This window comes from Lissotriton helveticus, chromosome 1_1 (genome assembly GCF_964261635.1).
Source record: "Lissotriton helveticus chromosome 1_1, aLisHel1.1, whole genome shotgun sequence".
Lineage (NCBI taxonomy): Eukaryota > Metazoa > Chordata > Amphibia > Caudata > Salamandridae > Lissotriton > Lissotriton helveticus.
This window is the reverse complement of record NC_136057.1, coordinates 360,621,783-360,642,312: the sequence shown is the minus strand read 5'-3', so window position 1 is coordinate 360,642,312 and position 20,530 is coordinate 360,621,783. Positions and strand designations below refer to the sequence as shown.

General features: G+C 45.7%; 1 protein-coding gene across 2 annotated transcripts in view; it reads left to right on the top strand.

The window, feature by feature from the left end:
- The window catches only part of LOC144808584 (adenosine deaminase 2-like), a 468,380-nt gene that overhangs the window by 139,068 nt on the left and 308,782 nt on the right, over positions 1 to 20,530 (top strand). For both annotated transcript variants that reach the window (XM_078673647.1, XM_078673645.1), the window contains exon 4: positions 13,278 to 13,503. In XM_078673647.1, the coding sequence (XP_078529773.1) occupies positions 13,278 to 13,503 (226 nt within the window). The remainder of the gene's footprint in view (positions 1 to 13,277; positions 13,504 to 20,530) is intronic.

The window sequence follows — 20,530 nt, the reverse complement described above, 5'->3', positions numbered from 1 at the left end:
GTAGCACTATAAATGTCACTATTCACCAGTGCACCAACCAGAATTCAGTTATATGACTGGTTACAGAAACAGACATCTGTAATGACCACATTAACCAACTGAATTTTCATAATGTAAAAGAGTGTATTTCCTATTGATCACTTTAGCATAGTTCCCATACTTTTTATGCACTTCAATCAGTCTGAAAAATATGTGGTCCGAAGCTGTAACTGAGGTGGGTGGGGGAGCAGGCTGAAGTCAATGTAAACCAATGGGCATTGCAAGCATCCTTGGCACTGCTTCCCCAACATAGATACTAATGCAAAGGAGCGTCGCCTCACTACTTTTCAGCAGTGCAAAAAAGGAAAACTGAAATGATAATAATGCAATGTTATTAACATTTTATTTTTGCGTAGTGGCTCAGTACAAGGTGCGGGAGAGGGTGGGGCTGGGCAGTCAAGAGTAGGGGGAAGGGTGGTAGGTACTCTCTAAGTGCACATCACAGTTGGGTTGGCAGTCTTGTGCTGGCCAAACAGTCATGCCCACTTAGTATGTTCTCTACCAGGCTGTATTGCACAGTCTTGGTGGAGTACATCCACAGGCTCCCACTGTTCGGTGCTCATACCATTCACAATGCTGCTGTTAGCAGCGTCGTGATTGGCTTAGGGGAGCCTGTGTGCTTCCTGCTTCCAGGAATTGTCAGGAAGAGAAGCGGAGGAGAGACGATGGCCGTGAAGAGGTAAATGTAAATATTTCTTTTTTTCAATTTCCTTGTGGATCTGGGGACTCTGGGCCTGTAACCTGCTCAGCTCTTATCTGATGTCAGAAGAGGTTTAGGCCTTGATGGTTTCACCAACACAGGGGCAGGTTTATCATTGAGTTGTATCAAGCCATGCAAGGCCACCTTGCACGACCCAGCATGCCTTGATAAATCTAGAGTAACAGAACGCTTTGCAAATCTCTGAGATGTGTAAAACCCTTCCCGGGGATGAGTTCCATGGGTTGAACGTGGGTGTTCCTACACACCCCACCCATGAATTTAGGTGCATTCCCAGATTCACCATTACTGGTGGACCTGGGTATGCGTCACAACGCTATGCCTCCCCAGGTGAGGCGTAACTAGGAGAAATGCCTTTATTTATCCTAAGTGTTTCCTCTTTCTGTGTGTGATGCATTGAGCAGCACATGTAGAAAGAGGTAAATCCCCCAGAGTTTTTTTGTTGTAAAGGAAGATATCCCTTCTTGCATAAAACAATCCTGTCTGCAAGGGAGGAACCCTTGCAACACAGTGCAAGGTTGCCTGCGTTGGTGCTAGACAGCACACTGTGTGCCAGCACGAGAAAAGGACAGGAATGCACGGTAATCTGGTAAATATGCCACATTCCTGCTCTTTCCCTTTTACACAGCGCAGCAAGGTGGCTTGCTGCACTGTGCTGTGTGAAATAATCATAAATCTTCCCACAGTCTACATCTTCAATCAAGAACTAAAGGATACAGGAGACACCTATCATGTAAAATATGTGTACATGGTGTCACCCTGGCTACTGGAAGGAGACCTCTTTTTTTCAGGCAGGTACAAAGCGCACTCAATAGACCTACTTCTTGCCCAGTCCTTGACAATGCATCTCTTAATTCAACAACCGAAACAGTTTTATCAACCAGACCTTTTCTCTCTTACAGTATTTGACCAATAGGGATTACTCTAAAGGGCAACATAAACTTTGAGGCTATAAATAGGACGTTGGTAGGAGACATTTTCTCAAGATACCAGGTTCTGCCAGATGAAGAAATTTGGAATAACTCCAAGCGTAATTCAGAAAATACATGGTTGGTATCTTCTGCTCTGACATAATCTGCTCACTGTCTGGTGTTTTAAGAAATAGATGGTTCAAGTTACTGAGCAGGTCATCCAATGGCAAAATTGTAAAAAGATTGTAGAGCAAGTTGAGAGAGACTAAGAGTGTCTTATATGTGTAATATTGTCCAGACCCAAAATAAATGAATGCATTAATAGAATGTGCACTACTATTACTTTACTGTTTTGGTGACAATACTCATCAAAAAGATGGAACCTGAAAAATTTGATGTTTGCCAAAATATTAACTGGGTAGTGATAACGTTTGTCATATATACGGGTGGCGGTTTATCTAGGGTTTTTTATCTGAGTGGAAATGCTCCTTGGAGGCATTATTTGCCAATGAAAAAAAGACCCCAGATCTTAAAGGCATTATCTGCAAATGAAAACATATATAAAGAAATAATTAAGAAATGTGAAAATTACGTTTTCTTTAGCCAATATTAAATGATAACAAAAAAACCTTGAAATAATGTGCATTTTCAGAATTTTAAAAATAGCACTCTGACAATGTTTATAAAGGGATATGTGTGAGGATTTGCTAAGAAGTGACTCCCCTAAGCTCCGATCCTGTGTTCCTGACAGTACATTAATTATGTCATTATTAGCTCCCAACACCCTTGTGCACACCACCAGGGGGCATACCTGTGGGACTTTTCAGTGTTCAAATTCCACTTCCAGACCTTCCACCGTATGTGTATACTGATTCCTGCCTCTTGGAAACTATTCAGAAATTCCCATCCATTTCTGTCCATGCTGGGTTTTGTGGAAGCCAGTCAGCTCATGCGTAAAACTCTATTTCCTATAATTCCCTGCTCACTGCCTCATCTACAGCCCTGCAGGCCAAGGATGGGTGGAGCAATTGTGGCTGGCAGGTGGTAGCCTGCTCACAACTGACGCATGTTAACACTGCAAGCTCTTTTAAGATCCAGATCCCTTCAGTCAAAATAAAGAACATCGCAGCACTGACTCCTTGTCCCTGAGTTTTTGCTATCCTTATTTCCAGAGTTCCTGAGCTATAGTTATTTCTTGTTTCCTGTTCCTGAGCTGCAGCTAATTCCTTTGTTCCTGAACTAGCACTGCCTGCAGTGCTACCTTGATTCTTGAGCTGTAGCTAATCCTTGTTCCTGATCTAGCACTGCCTGCAGTGCTCCCTTGAATTCAGAACCAGCACTTTTTAGTGCGCCCTTGAAGTCTCCCTTTCTGTACACACCTTTTCCTTTGTGCCTGCTTTCTTTCCCTTTTTAACACTTTCCAGTTTGTTACCTTCCTGTTCCTGCTGTCTTAGCTTCCATTTCCCTTGTGTGGTTTGTACTTGCTTTCTGCCACGTGTGTGATTTGTTTTCCTTTCTTTCCTGGTAAGTGCACTCCTACTTGCTTGCTTCTTGTCGATTCGTGGTTGTGTATTTAGTTCTACACCCTTGCTGTTATTGCCCTGCATGTTCCTGTTTGATCACCAAGATCTGTGGGCACAGCTGACAAGCTAGATGGTTTTTCTTATCCACTGTGAGTTTGGGCTCCATAGACCCTACCTTTGCATATATAAGCTTCATAGGTAACACAGCAAAAACATGGAACAAGTTACCGGTTGAACTGAAAAACAACCCCTCATTGTGCTCTTTTCGTAAGAATCTAAAGACCTGGCTTTTTCAATTTAACCCAGTTGGGCGCACCAGCTCTACCTTTCGGCCAGCATAATCTTCGTTAGCGCCAAGACGCCCTCGGGGATTTGCGCGCTCTATAAATCTTCCAATCATATATGTGGGTATTTGCCGTCAGTATCTGTAACAACAATTGTGGGTGAGAAACTTACTGAGTTTCAGTCTTACCATGTGGAGTTCCTGAGTGCTTTACCCCACATTCACTTTATTGTTGATGTAGCAGTTCTTGCCAGAGTCCCTGACAAATTTGTTTGGATCTGACAGTGTGGGAAAGCCATGTCCACAATTCTGGCTCCATGAATGTCCATGAATATTTTTGACAGGGGAGGAAACCCTCCAGAGGGCCCAACGACCTAAGTGAAAGAGTGAACTTGGAGCGGTTCCGGCCGGGCAGTCCTCTTCAAAACGGCCACTGGCATTGCATCCGCACAATGACGGATGGAGCAGACCAGCACAAATTTCAACGGCACACTGCTCCTACCAGAAGAACCAGCCACCCAACCTACTCGGTAAGTAAAGATGTAACTGACTGGTCTCATTCCCAAAACCAGTCTCAGGATGCTTGTTTCCGGTCCATGGAGGACCTGACTTGGCTGTTCGGGCTGGACTGTTCCCATGAAGAATAGAGTCAAGACTGATATGGCTGGGTCTGAACTTGGGTGGCGAAGTGAGCTAAAGAACGATGATGGATTAAGCACAGTTCTGTGACTGGGGGTGAGTATCTGAAAAGTTTCAGCTCTCCGTCCATCATCTCCTTATGTTTGCTTTGTTCGCCCTAAGTTGGCAGGGTATGCCCAGACACAGGTCCCTTGCTTACTTTGCCACTGTATTAAAGCTAGCTTGTCTGATGAGAAGTGTTACCCCGAAACCGGTCCCAGGATGCTTTCTTCCAGTCCTGGGAAACCTGGCTTGGCAGTTTGGGCTGGACTGTTCCCAGGTGGAACAGGGCCAAGACTGATTTGCATATGGGTGGGTCTGAACCGGGGCGGCGAAGTGCGCTAAAGAACGATGATGGATTAATCCCAGATCTGTGACAGAGGGTGAGTGTCTGAAAAGTTTCAGTGCTCAGTCCATAATTGCGTTTGCCTCATTACCAAGGAGGTAAGTGCAGCGTGTATTTGGCCCGAGTGACAGGGAGTGCACACTTCAAAGGGTCGCCAGCTTATGAAGGTACCAGCTCCTCTTCTCAATTTTGACTACGTTGGGGATATAATAGGAATATTCGGAAGCCCACGAAAAGAATCAGTAAGCGTCTTTGTGCCTCGACCGGACACGAGAGGTGGGGTGCCACTCCCTCGTTGGCACACCCAATTAAAAGTATCTCGCTGGTGGCACTTGCTGGCAATGAGGAGCAGAAGAGAGTGCTCTGGTACTCTTAAGATACCGTTAATCTAGTTTGACAAATCCAGTCCGGACGGTAGCTGCTACCGAAACCCACTTTATTTGCGGGCCACAATTGCCACTGGCTCTCCTGTGGAGGAATAGTTACCATGCTCTCACTTGGGGGCTATGAAACTAGCCCCAACAACGACCGACTCCCCTGTGGCCAACCTTCTGGGAGCATGGACACCTGTGCCCTGGGCGACTATCCCAATTCAGGGACTAATTGGGAAATATTGAAAGACTGCTCATTAGCCAGTCGCATAATCATGCCCATGGCGTCATCAATAGCTAAAGCGTCTAAAACCACCTCTACCTGTGAGATTCTACATCCACAACATGAGGTTAAACAAGTTTCACTGGAGACATCCACTCCACCCAACCTCCATGCTCAAGGGTCTGCTGCTGACCCCATGTTGCAGGGGCAGGCCACGAACATGGATATCCAGGTCTTCCTGAAAGAATTCTAAAAAGAGATCTCCTCATGGAAACAAGACTTCAGTAAAGTGTTCTCATACCTGGATCACCACATCAAATAAACCGAAACACATCTGGACTTGGTCGAAAATAATCCCACTACCACCAACTATGAGCAAGATGGACTGTTACATATGCTGTCCTCTCTCAAAACACACCAACGAGATCTCACAGAAGAGAGAGAAATAATACCTACAACAGGGGCATTCTGTCTGAGATTACTAACAAAGATCTTGAGCTAACATTGCGAATAAACCTGATCCATTGGCCTGCTTATCTTATTGACCTACAGTCTTGTTAGAAGGGAAGGTATTTAAGTCAGTGCAAGTATATGGCCTTCTGGTTATTTGACCAAAATTAATTTCCCCACAGCAGTGTGGCTTTATCCAAAACTGGCATGCAAGGGACAATACCAGATTGGCAATTTCCTTGCTTGAAATGGCTGAATACAACAAATAACTGACAGTTATTCTCTCGATGGACACAGAGAAGGCCTTTGATAGTATTAATTGGTCCTTCATCTCCATAATCCTAAAGAAGGTCCCATTTGGCTCTAAAATGTGATTCTGGTTTTTAGCAAGCTACAAAAGACACATATCAAGGAGAAAGGCATATACTCATCAAAACTCTCCCTGTTATGCGGTGCCTGCCAGGGATGCCCCCCCCCACCCCCACCTGGCACCACTGGTGTCCACCCAACCTCTCGTCCAAAAAATCAGAACAGTGAGGATATAAAAGGGTTGACAGTAGCTAATCAAGAATTCAAGATAACTCTCTATGCCGCTGACATCTTGTACTACTTGACCATCCCTTCCATGTCAATTCCTGTTCTCAAGGAAGAACTTCTGAATTTCGCCAAAGAATTAGCCTTTATAATACATTTCTCGAAATCCAGCGGCATGGGCGATTGCTCGGAAGCTCAGAAAACTTTAAAATGCAATGGGTTCAGAAAAACACTGGGCCCTATCAAATACTTGGGCATTTACCTTACACAAAAAACACCCCACCTGCATTTGTCAAACATTCTGTCACAGCTACAGATTTGTTTTAAGGATCTTTATAGCTCGGGAAGTTGGAGATATCCTGGCATGGGTGGGTGAATTGCGTTAAGATGAACTTCTGAGCTAGACCTTTGCCCTTTTCAGACTCTACCACTGTATCTAATTTCTCAACCATAGAATACATACAGAAAAAAACTGTTGTCTTAGTCTGTAAGAAACGGGCCCCCAGGGTCCCTTGAGCAACACTGCTCAAACCCACTGCAGAGGAAGGGTTAGGCTTTCCTAATATCAAAACCTATGATGGCGCAGAATGGTGGAACGTTTCTGTTTTTTTGAGGTCCACAGTGTAAATAACACAGCTTCTCTGCCCACAACCAGTGGCTGGCAGCGTAAACCACAGAGGACCAGCAGTACACAGCTATATACCTACAACCCGTACGCCAGCAGCGATGCAGGAACCATTTTACCTGGAAACAAATAAGAAAACAAAGGTAAATCATCAACAAAGCTCAGACCAAAAAATAAAAAACACGCAAACCCACCGCACTCCTGCGCACCTGAATCGTGCACTAATTGCCAGCCAAACCGTGTTATATCCCTTGGGCGGCCCTACTGAGTGTCCAATGCTACAAGGAAGGTTTATGCTACCTCAGCAAGCAGCGTAGATTTGAAGGGAATAAGGGATGGCTTTTTATTGAACAAGGCTTTTCCTCTATAACCATACTAATAGAACTGGCCCTATGTACAGGTCAACTTAAACCTATTGCCTTCACTCCCTCCCTTTGCTGAACCCATTTTTGTTGGCTTTTATAACTCTGTGCACTCAAACAGTGCTAACCAGGGTTAAAGTGGTTGTGCTCTTGTAAATTATCCTACACCTGATTGGTGCATCAAATTACTTCTGCGTCTCTAGTATATGGTACTATTGGTACCAGGGCCTGTACATTCACTGCTGGTAGCAGACAGCAGCACACATTGTGCCACTCACCATATTAGCCTTTTAAAACATGTCTCAGGCCTGTGTGCAGTTTTATACTGTCATTTTGAGCTGGCAAAATAAACCTTTTGCCAGGCCTAAACCTTAATTTTTTCAATACTTATAAGTCACCCTCAGGTGGGCCTTAAAAGCCCATAGGACAGTGTGCATGGTATTTAACAAGCAGGATATGTGGGTTTAAGTTTTCCATGTCCTGGTAATAAAAAAAAACCCTTAAGTCATTTTTCACTACTGTAAGACCCATCTCTTCCTTTGGATAACAGTGGGTTACCTTATTGCCTTTAATACTGGCTAACTTTGGATTGAGAGCAGGCATGGTTAGACTTACATTTAATTGTTTTGTAAAATTCTCTTTAATGATAAAGTCTGATTTAGGTCTAAAAATGGCACTTTCATATAGTTGGAAAGTTGGAATTGTCTTGCCCAAACCATTGGTGCCTTCTTCTAGTATCTTGGGTCACGTGGCTGTGAATGGATCTGCTGTTGGGGTTTGAATATTCTTGCCATACAGTGTCACAAAAGTGGCTTAGGTGTGGACAGGATTGGCCATCCTGCCAGGATGCCTTGTGGCAGAGCTCTGCCTTCCCCTTCATATACTTTAAAGGAATTGCCTCCAGAACATACAAAGACCCTGACACCAGCCTTTTGTCACCCCAGGCTTCTTGGAGCCTTTATAGGGAAAGAGACCAAATTTCGAAAGCCAAATGTGTAGGACAAGATATTCCTCCCTGCCCCCACACACACACGCTAGCGCCAGGTATAAATATTTGACTTCGTGAACGCGTCTTCAGAACACTTCTGAGCCTATTGACATTACAGAAGAAGGAATATTTTTCCACCAAATGACTGCCCTCCTGCTCAAGGACTGCTTTGCTCACTGGGAAGGAAAACTGGACCTGCTTAACTACATCCCAGGGTAACCTGAGTGACTCCAAGGGTCAATTGACTGACTTTCTGTTTGAGCTGGAGGGACACAACAAGCTCCTGCCCAAGCAATGCCCCATGGACCTCGCACCAAGTACATAAGCTGCACTTCTCAGCGGGCCAACTTGTGTCCTGTGGCAGCCTATGCTGCATCGTGGGCAGCCTGAACTGGTGATTTTGTCCAGATACCCAAAATTGGCATTTTGTGCCTTTAGGTTCTAAACGTACCTAAAATCTTGAAATGCAAAATCTCCGGTTCTACTGATTGGATGTTTGTTGCTTTGATATCACTTTATTTATTAAAATGTTCTAAATTTTTCTAAATTGGTTTGGGATTTTTCTGGTGTTATGTTTTTAGTTTTTTTTTTATTATTTGTGTACTGCATCAATAGCCTACAGGTTAAGCCTGACTTATTTTGTGCCAAGCTACTTAAGAGTTAAGCACAGGTTAATGTGGCGTTCTTTGTGGTGCATCCTGATGAGGATTGTGGTTTCCTCAGTGCAGCTCCCACCTCCCAACCAATAACCTAATTTCTTACACATGCTGTACTTTAATGGCTCCCTTCAAGGGCATGGCGTGGGATTGCCACGCTATTCTCAGCCCCTATCATACTGATAGAGTATTGGCCACGAATGGTGGACTCCACCAGATACCCATCACCTCTGACTCGCATAGTGCATAATTCAGACTCCCCATCGGGGCTTCGCAACATCAGATTGAACACTTGGAATACACATAATCATCCATTGTTGAGTGAATTGTTTTCAGAGAGAACACTCCTCCCAAGAGACAAACTCATGCACAGCTGGAAGCTTGACAGAACAGACGCCTTTCAAAAGCAACAGCTCCTAAACTGGTCCAGGTCAGAAAAGGTGTTCCTATTAGCCAACAGGGAAAACACCCCCTGGAAGCATTGTTCTCAGACAAGCAGGTACGCAAGTGAATAACATAGGTTCAGAGAACTGTCTTAGACTTGCTCATAAAACCCAAACACAAGTATGTTCAAACTTTATGTTCAAACTTGGAAAAGAGACCTGGGAACAGTGATCTCGAGTGAGACTTGGGGAGAATATGGCAGAGAACCACTAAGTGAAATACATACCTTCAGAATGTATGCTGTACAACACCTTCTCCTGTGTTTGATTTACATTAACCATAATGTTATTCATGTATAATAGGAACCTAGGCCAGCCTAAGAGTACACATAACAACTGACTAGCCTCTTGTATACTTTTTTCATTGTTGTCGGTGTAGGGGGAACAATGAATGTTTCTAAATTCATATTTGAAAACTATCACTTAAACAAATACTTCTCAATTTGATATACTAAGGTGAAATTGTTCTATATGTTAACGAAATACACTTTTTAGGTCTCGGCCTAGCGTACACTGTGCAGCAGTGTCGCGCAGCCGAGATTTTATGTTTAGAGTATTGGGGGCTTAAACCCGCCCCTCTTCTCCATTGGCTGGACTCGTAAATGCTGGCCAGCCATTGGAGGAGAGGGGCGTCACTCCATTTAAGCCCCATCTTTTTGGAATAGAGGGGTGTGTTTTTGTTCTTCTTTCTCTCCCTGACATCATCGGGAAAGAGCACGCCCCTCATCACGCTGCCTGCATGCCCAAGTCAGCTCTCTGATTGGTGGTTCTTATTAACCAATCAGAGGGCCGACTGGCGCGTGCAGGCAGCGTGAGACAAACCCGTGAGACAAACCCGCCCCTGAAATCCCTGACTCATGGAGATGTTCTCGTGTTGCTCCACCGCCCGGTTTTCGTTTCTCAGTTGTAGTTGTGTGCAGGGTTTTCTGCCCTTGCTCTTGCTCAGCAACATCTTAGCAAGGGGCGGCGCTGACAGATACTAATGAGCCAAGTTGCCAGGCGAGACAGGAAGTTACGCTCCCGTCTCTCCGTTCAGCGTGTAGTTGCAGAAATGATGCTCGTCGCACCATGAACTGGCTGTCTAACTCCTCAGAAGTTGTTCTCACGGCCTACCACCCAAGCAGCACCCACGGCAAGGCTGGGCAAAACGGCAAGAGAGATGAGCAAGCGTCACCGGGAAGGTAAGCCGGCAACTGCGCAGGCCGACCTAGGGGAGGGAGCAGGGACAGCTGCGAGCAGCCCAGTCTCAACCGCGGCCACCTGTCGCGCGCCTCGGTCACACGGGAGAGACTGTGTTGTTGTGGAGGAAGGCGGGCCACACGTTCAAAGTCTAATGCAGTTACATTATTGAAAGGAAGGGCTTGCCTGCGCATGTTGACTCCGACCATAATTTTTGCAACAAGTAATTGAAAAAATAATACCCAATATCCATGCAATTAGTAGCCGTTTGCTGTGTAAGCCTGCGTAGGTAACATGCATAATTAATGTCAACACCATCTGTGGGCGCGTCCATTTTTCATTCCACTCGCGGTTTCTTTTTTGATGTTCAGACGATGCCGCGCGGAATGGAGAGCACACAGGGAAGGAACTAATCAGCTAATGAGGAACTAATCGGCTAATGAAGACCGAATGCATTTGCGGACTGAAAGTGAACATATGCATGACCTAAATGTCCTTTCTCTCAGATGCTCTTTCATGCAGGTGGACACGGAATATTTGTCTAAAATTGGTTGATGTCTTTATTGTTGGGTGGTAAACGCTTTCTCATGCCCAGTTACAAAGTGCATCTTTCCTGGAGTAACTTTTTGTTTCTTTATGTGGCTGTGCTTGTTGAATTTTGAAAGGACCTTATCATAATTTTACACTTTTGCTGCGAGATGGCTTTGAAAATGAAGCTGTTCCTTAAGTTAAGTGGTGCAGAAGAAACTAGTTATTTCCTTTCTTTAACTTCAACTAACCTTTAATTAAATGCTTGCCTGTATATTTAACATATTTTTAAAGTTAGTGCTGAGGCGAGTGAACTGCAACCCAGTGGTGCTGTTGATCAGGGGTCGGCATGTAAAGGTCAGGAGGGCTGCATGCGCCCCTGGGGCAGTACTTTGGGTATCACCGCTCTAAGCTGTTAACCCGTTGGTACCTGTCCTCACCTGTTTACATGTTAAGAATAGAGGCACAGCATGATGCTGGAACAATTGTGGAGAGAGGGGCACTTTTTGCCGTATGTGGTTGACAAGCCCATGGAATCAGATATATTGGAAGGAAATCTTATCACACATCAAGCACATTTTTTGGTATTAGAACTGCTGGTGGTGCTCCACTGGGATGCTGAGGACAACAGTGTGTTTCTACTCACTATCCTCATGGACACACTCCTATCACAATTCACAGTGGCAGCTACAGTGGAGGTTGGCAGGGAACAGTGATGGGGAGACAGGTAGAAAATAAAAAAAGAAAGCACCTGGGCTTCCAGGCTCCCTAAGCCAATTTAAATGTTGCAATGCAGCGTTGTGATTGGTTCCCCATAGCCAAAAACAACGTTTCATTGCACTTTTGTGAATGATGTAAGCGCCGTGGTTCGGCGCTCAGACGGGAACAAGGAGCCTGTGCATGGTCCCCACTAGGCTTAGTAATGCAGCCTGGGGGGGAACAGGCAAAGTGCACATGAATGTTTGGCCGGCCCAGGCCGACCAGTCAAACATTCATGTACACCTTGAGTGTGCTCACCATTCCTCCCCTGGCCCCTGCTCTGGCCAGACCTGCCCCTCCCCGCACCTAGGAACGGAAAAATACAATGATAATAATGTTTTGTTATTATCATTTTATTTTTCCTCTGCACTGCTCTTAAAGCAGTGGGGCGATGTTCCTCCGCCTTACCGGAGGACCTGCCCAAGGGCAGCAAGTTTGTCCCTTTCTCTGGTCTAGAAGCAGCCCATTACCTCCCAGTACATCTCTGGTGGGGTAAAATCTGCAATATAATTGCCACGGAAAAGCTCTCAGCGAATATTCATGACAAATTGCACAAATTTGACTCTAAAAGGCTAGTGTTCAAAACATATATGAAGCGCGGCCAAAGAGGGGTATTCACCCCATCACTGTCCCGTAATTAGTACATACTGCCAACCTTGATGTCTTGTTGCCATCCCCGCCCGCCACCTCAGACTCTGGCTGACCCACCTTGCTATATGTGCTGCCAGTTCCAAGGGCTATTGCCTGGTGCCAGAAATTATTGGGCACATAACCTAAAGTTGCTTATTGTGTACAATGTCTTATTGTTTGATGGAGCAGATCAATTCCACTGAATTGAATGTATCACCTATGCTCATTCACAGAATCAAAATTACATATAAAGTGTTTAAAAAATATTATTTGTTTAGGGTCCGACATGGGACTGAGGTGTGCGTGGAAGGGTGAGAGTTGGGCTTGGTAAAAGGTGTACAGTTCAGATAAGTGCAAGGGTTAGGGTTAGAGCTAGTGCCACATTTTAATCAGTATAGTAATTTACATTCAGTGTTTGTCATTGTTGTTTACCTAATGGAAAATGGCAACAATCTGTTATAATGAATTATTGATTTAATTCATCATAATACTATTTCTTCATTACAATATTCTTATTTTGAACATATATCTCATTCACTGTCAGTTTAAAGGTATGATCATTATTTAAGAAGCAAACTCAGAAGTCATACTCATTAAACACTCTTATGTTGGGATTCCAAGGCATACAGAGGGTCTTACAGAAAATCTGAGGATATTCAGAATATTAGGAGGTTGGAGGGAGGAGGGAAGAGCTGAATAGATTTTGTAGTGATGGGCTGTGGATATGTTAGTTAAGGATTCCTGAAGGAATGTTTTCTGGAAAGATTTGCATTGAATTTGCATTTATCTGACCAAGACTATCTCTGATCTCTAACAAAGATCTTGTATGGAGTTATCTATTTTATTCCTGCCAATTTCTCATGTGAGCAGATCTCATTCTTATCTTGGACTGTGTGTTCAGATTTATTAACTATAGGTAATAAAAAGAGATGCGACATAGCTGATTTACATGAGTTGCACATCTTTCAAGTTCTTGTTTTGGACCATAACCATAATCTCATCCCATGTCCACCTCTTCCTTACCCCTGTAGGAGCAGCTTTGCACTTGCATGAGTATACCTTGGTGAACGTTGACTGGCTGGTAAAGGAGGCATCATACTTACCTGATTGCTACATTTGCTTCGGTAATGCCGACAAGGTCCTGTTCAAGTTTGCCAAACCTCCTCCAGTGGGACCGCCACCGCCTAACTGTTCAGACTGGGTTTTGCTTGCGAGCTACCGGAAGCAATTGAATGATGTCACGGCATTTGATAACAGGTGGGTGCAGAGCATATAAGGAGAATTCCATTATGGGGTGAATGTCAGCATGGAGTGACATATGAGGAGTAATTGAGGCGTATCTCTTTATTTACTTCACCACACTACCTTAAACAACCCTTACATAACACAATTGAAACTTTACAACTAGAACACCTCAATTGGCTGGCATAAACACTCTATTAGTTAACATGTTCACGCTTTAACTACTCCAAAAGTCCACTACTTCTTACTTGTACCTTTGTCAAGCCAATAGAAACCATCCTCCTGTTCATCCCCTTGTCTCTTAACTTTTTCTCTTACTGGCATTTTTGAAGGCAAGAAAATCAAGTAATAATATGGACCTTTATCTCTTTTTCAGTTTTTTCATTTTTGTTCCTCTTCTATTGTTTCTTTTTTTAATGTATTCAAGCACCATATAGGTGAATTAAGAAGAGATAATTCTAGAATCTGTGCCTTTCATGAAATCCAGATTCTCATATCACCAAACCGTGGATAATTCTTGTGCCACCTACCCTGAAGTAACGTCTCACAAACACACAGACACTCAAAAAAGGGGGGGGATGTAGAGGTTTGTCGGCTAGGTTCACCCTCCTTACTCAGTAATGAACACAGAAAAAACGGAATACCGGAAATAGAACCTAGCTAAGGTTGAAGAGAGACTTCCACTTGAGTGGAGTGGAAGAGTCTACTGATTTAGAAAGAAGAATTTCTTTCTTGAGTCCCCTCACTCACCAGGGTTCCCCTAGCTTCATCATTGGGTCTCCGTGGAGTGAGTAGGTGTATTACTGGTGAGGCACGCTCTGACAAAAGTGTGACTACGAGCCCCTCAACCCCTCGAGATCATGAGGCACATTTGAGCCTCGCATAAAATACTACGTACCATTGAGTAAATCGTATGTATTAGAAAAATAGTGCACACACATTAGGTGTGGCACTTTGTATTTCACTATTTACCTAATTTATAGGTCACTTAGGAGTGGTACGTACAGGGATGGTCCCTGTGTGGTCCTGAGGAAGAGCTTTGGGGAGGCTTGAAATATGTCACCTAATACTAGAGACGCTTAACTCATCACGGTTATTTTGCTTTTCCCTAGTATTCACCCCTGTTTTTAAACATACCGACTGGAGTTAGAATAAAATATTTCGCCCACTAGTTAAGTATTTTTAACCTATTCCTTTCCCATTCCACAACACTGCACTACACATTTAATTCAAATAAGTGTTCTTACGTAACTTCGCAAGTCGTACCACGCCTCGATCTACAGCGGTTTGAGAGGACCCCTATGATGAAGCATGTCACCAAGGGGAAACCCTGATGAGTGAGGGGACTCAAGAAATAAATACTACTTTCTAAATCAGCAGACTTTCCCACTCCACTTGAGGGGAAGTCTCTCTTCACCCATAGCTAGGTTCTATTTCCGGTATTCCGTTTTTTCTGTGTTCACAAACACACAGCACTTGACCAATTAGCTGTCTTCAAGATATCTTCAATCCTAGGGCCCGATGCAAAAAAACTTCCTAGGCATGGCTTCCAGTACTGAATGATCTTTGAACCATTATATAGCTACTGGCTCCTGCACCATGGGTTCCAACCATCTTTCAATCACTGCTGACATCACCCATTTATACAGCTTCACATATAAAATCGAGAACCTAAGACCACCATGATAGTGGACGAGTTCGGCTAAGAGTCATGCCTCATACCCTAATAGTCTTGCTGCCTGACTCAAAGCCACAAACTCTGTTTTCACCACCCAAGAAGCGACATCCTAGATTTGTGGCCCGCGCCATCAGCAAACAGCGATAACCTGCGGCTGGTTGGTTAAACATGTTGCCTATGGTGGCCTGGGAAGGGGAGCTTGCTGTGGAGGCAGTGGTGGGGCTCTTGGGCCATATTTCTGGTAGGAGGGCCAGCTGTGGGCCCAGGGGGCAGGAGGCTGCCTGAAGACCAGGTCTCGGGCCCTGCACCGAGTGGAGGGTCTGCAGCTCCCGGCCACAGATTTGGACTGTGTTGTAGATATGCAGATGTATGGTAGGGTGTTATCTGACCAGGCGCCACTCAGTGTGATGCTTCAATGTGTTGGATAAATCCTTGGTGGCTACTTAATAGATTTAAAACATACCTAGGAGAAGAAATATAATCCTCCTTTTGTATCACCCGAAGAGCAGTGGGCTTACCGACTATAATTCTGCATTCAGGGGTAGGGTGATGGCATATATTGCAAAACTTTAGGAGAGTGGGCAGCAGCTTCTGGAAGCGGAAGCCTGGATAGTGAACCTAGAACACAACTAGCAGCAGCAGGGGATTGAATAACTGCTGTGAATTGGACACAATCAAAATAGTAAACCCTGAAAATAAAGCAATGGATGTTGTCCCCTTTTAGCCAAAATCCTATATAGTCACAGGCCAAGTTCACAGCTTTTGGACATTCTGGAGTCTGTGACCTCCCTACTGAACTGACCCCTGTCGGCCTGAGAATGACTGAATGGAGATGTTGCATGGGAAGAAATGGTAAATGCGCTCAACCAGTTGCAACAAGGGAAACATACCACTTAGCCCTGTGTTGCACGTTAAACTATACAAAGTCAGTGTATTTCAGTGGACTCAACACCTACTGGACCTCAATGGGTCTATGAGAGAGAAAGGGACCCGGCCTAGGAACAAGTGGAGGCAACTATAGAGTGATACTCAAGGTGGGTTGGGCAGACACACTTGTGGCTATTATCAACCAATATCTTTTATTATTATTGAAGCTAAAATTCTAGTGCATGTTCTTACGACCTGCCTTGCCGCTGTGGTTGAATGTGGGTTGTGGAAAGAAAGACCAATGAGGCTTTATCCCCCAGAAAGCAACAAGACATTATATACATCACCTACACAATGCTCTCTCGCTTGACACTTTCAATTCTCAGCTACAATATTGCAAGCCGATTTTGAGAAGGCTTTCAATAACCTTGCTTGGATGTACCTATTTGCCTTACTAGAGAATCTAGGACTGAGACCTAACTTCCTTGAGTACACTGAGCTACTCAACACAGACCTCGCTGCCTGTGTTCGGGTGAATGTTGTTATGTAGGACCTCGTCCCTGTCCTATGTGACACAATTGGGGTTGACTACTTCCACCCCTGGTTTTAGCTGTGGCCATAGAGCAGTAGGCCACACTGCTCAGAGTGGATTCAGGGGTACAGGGGTGTAGATCGGCAGCGGAGTGGAGGACTGTGTCTCTCTTTATGTGGATGACCTGCTCATTTATTTAGGGCAGCTAGACCTCTTGGGTCCTAGGGCGCTAATACTTGAAACATTTTGGGAGTACACCTACGTGTGAACTGGAGTAAGCCCTGCATTTTCCCAATAGCGGGCACTGTATGTGAGGCCAACTGGATTTCCCAGGCCTCAAAACCATGAGGAGAATGGTGTTGTCTATTTGCATACTTTTGTGTCTGCGCACCTCATTCGCATTTGAAAGAGGTGGAGAGACAGCTCGCACACTGAACTTTTCCAATTTCATTCATTGGTAGGCTTGCCCTCTTAAAGATGACACCCTCCCTCAAATACCATGCACATTACAAAATAACCCACCCAAATAACCAGTTTCCTTTTTCCGAACACTAACATATGAAATATGCTTCTTTTTTGTAATACCAGGACCCCATGTTCAGTAAAGCTAAGTTCTGTAAGTCACCACTCGGTGTTACACTTGCTGGTGATCAATGACTGGCTATTTGATGTAAAGTCAGAGCCATCCTACAATAGTGAGAGATGGGCAATGTGGGAGGGAGGCAGAAGCATACTACATTTTCTGTATGAGGGTCGGCTATCTCCAGTCGTCCCAACAGCCACAACAGTTATAATACTATGGAATGTCACCCTACAGGCTCTGGGATGGAGTGAGAGGCTAACTTATCAAACCCCACTATTGGCTCAATCAATCAATCAATCAATCAATCAGGCACTTGTATAGCGTGGCTACTCACCCTTCAGGGCCTCAGGCGCAGAGGGGGATTGCTGATCTGTCTGGGCATGGAGGTTCAGTTAAAGAGCCAGGTCTTGAGATCCTTCCTGAATTGCGTCAGCTACAGGGATTGCCTGAGGTGGAGGGGCAGCATGTTCCAGGTCTTGGTGGCGAGGTAGGAGAAGGATCTTCCTTCGCTTCTGGTCTTGTATATCCGTGGAATGGTGGCTAGTGCGAGTTGGGCAGAGCAAGGTTGTTTAGCGGTTGCGTGGAATGAGAGGTGATGGTTCAGATATGCTTGTCCTGCATCGTGTAGAGCCTGGTAGGAATGAGTGAGGAGCTTGAAGGTAATTCTCTTGTTGGATGGGAGCCAGTGGAGTTGGCAGAGGCTTTGTGTTATGTGGTTGCTGCGAGGGATGTTGAGGACTAGTCTGGCTGCAGCGTTCTGAATGCTCTGTAGTTTCCCAAGCTGTTTGTGGGTGATGCCGGCGTAGAGTGCCTTTCTGTAGTCAAGTATATTGGTGATGAGTGTGTAGGTGAATGTCTCTTAAAGGAGGCGAAGCGTATGGAAACATGATGAGGAGATGGCGTTGATCTGGCGGTTCATTGAGAGCAATGAGTCCAGTATGATGTCGAGGTTTTATGCATGGTCTGGGGGGGTGTTACGAGTGCGGCAGGCCACCAGGAGTCTTCCCACACTGAGGGGTGGGTCTCAGGAAGATTACTTCAGTCTTGTCCGTGTTGAGCTTGAGGCAGCTATCTTTCATCCAGATGGCAAAGGCCTTCATCCTGCTGTGAAAGTTAAATTTGGCGTCTGTGAGTTCGTTGGTGAGGGAGAGGATCAGCTGGGTTGGGGTAGGAGATGATGTTGAGTATATGGCATTTGGGCTTTTGACGATGGCTGTGAGGGGGGCCAGGTAGGTGTTGAAGAGGATGGGCTCAGGGAGGAACCCTGGGGTACTCCTCAACTGATATATGTTGGTACTGAGAGGAACGGAGGTAGTCTGGCCACTGTGTTCTGCCAGTAAAGAAGGAGGAGATCCTGTCCAGGGCCTTGTCGTGGATGCCGGCATCGTGGAGTCTCATGCTTAGGGTGGGTGAAAGACGGTGTTGAAGGTGGCCGAGGGGTCCAGAAGGATGAGGTCTGCAGTTTCACCAGGGCCGAGGAGGGAGTGCATGTTGTCGGTGGCATCGAGCAGTGCGGTCTTGGTGCTGTAGTTGCTTCGGAAGCCCTATTGGTAGATGTCCAGGCGTGGTTCTCTTTGATTGGCTGTAACAATGTCAACATACGTTGGTGCACTGGAAGGCATCACTGGAGAAGTGTGGCTAAATGGTTAGAGCGGCAGACCCTGATGCAGAGGTCTAGCCCGGGACCAGGGTTCAATTCCCCGCCTCGGCGGGTCTTGGGCTCAAAATTCCACGGACCAGATAATTCTCGCCTCGGTGCCTATTCCAATCATGGAGTCCCACTCTGCAACTCTGGGCAATAGCTTGCTTAATCTCCACAACGGCCCTCACAACGCTAAGGATGCCAGGCCTCCACCTTGGGGGTGCCCAGGAGTGGGCACCTCACAGGGAAAGCCAGGATGGGTTCCCCAGCGGTATTCTTACAAGCGCCTTGAGACCCTTGCGGGTGAGTAGTGCGCTATACAAGTATCAATTTACATTTATCAATTTACATTTACTGTCTGGGGCGTGCTGGGTACTACACTACTGGAGGACATCCCTATCACTACACAGCCTAAGACATTTCTGGTACTGGAAGATGACTTTGGCTTGCACACAACTCTGTTCTTTTGCAATCTGCAACTCAACACGCAGACACAGTATTTGGCAGCACTGGGGGATATCATAGAGTTTAGCCTTTAGAGACAAAACTAAGTAAGGTCCTCCCTTTTGGATAAGAAATGATCGCATATACACAAAACACTGGTCATACAAACCCCAGACACCTTTTCTATCTTGAGAACGCAGTGGGAAACAAAACTGGGTCTGTTGGATGAACGAATGAAGAGAGTTTTATAAAGCGCACGGCTAATCCGAGGAGTGTCCCGGCACTAAAGGGCAAACACCCTACGATACACACCTCACCGTCACAATGGGAAGAGCCAGGATTTCAATTTCCAATGGACCGCAGTTTCGAGGGGAATTGCATGGGAGTTCGTTCGAGGCTTCAGCTGCCAGAAAAGAGAAGGCTTTGCCTCCCCTGCGGACCCGTTTGAAGCAAAGAATCAATAGCAGTGAGGCAGAGGAGGAACGCATCATTCTAGAAGAACAATACTGTGCAAATCTCTTTGCCAGATAATCTGCACCAGCTAAGTACACTGCCCCATGCACCAAGACCAGGGCTTTGAAAAATATAGTTTTCCTGATGGGTAGTCAATGGACAGCCTTAAATGCATATGCAGTGGACGAATGCCTAGGAAGAAGTAGAAGAAGCCTGGTGGCTATATTTTGGCCCACTTGTAGGCTGCACACCAACGGCTCTGTAGCTCCTATCAATCAACCAATCCTTGTACTTATAAAGCGTGCTACTTACCCGTGAGGGTCTCAAGGCGCTGGGGGGAGTCCGCTACTGCTCAAAGAGCCAGGTCTTGAGGAGTCTTCTGAAGGTGAGCAGGTCTTGGGTCTGTCGTAGGTGGGTAGGGAGGGTGTTCCAAGTTTTGGCGGCGAGGAAGAAGGATCTGCCACCAGAGGTCGTTCGTTGGATGCGGGGGACAGCGGCGAGGGTGGGGCTGGCGGAGCCGAGCCGCCGAGTGGGGGTGTAGAAGCCGAGTCTGCTGTTGAGGTAGGCTGGTCCGGTGTTGTGAAGTGCTGTGTGTGTGTGTGTGACTATCTTGAAAGTGATCCTCTTGTCGACGGGGAGCCAGTGTAGGTCTCTCAGGTGGGGGGTGATGTGGCTGTGGCGAGGGACGTTGAGGATCAGTCAGGCGAAGGCGTTTTGGATGCGTTGCAGTCGTCGCAGGTGTTTGGCCGGGATTCCTGCGCAGAGTGCGTTGCTGTAGTCCAACCTGCTGCTGACGAGGGCCTGCGTCACCGTTCTTCTTGTTTCGGTGGGGATCCACTTGTA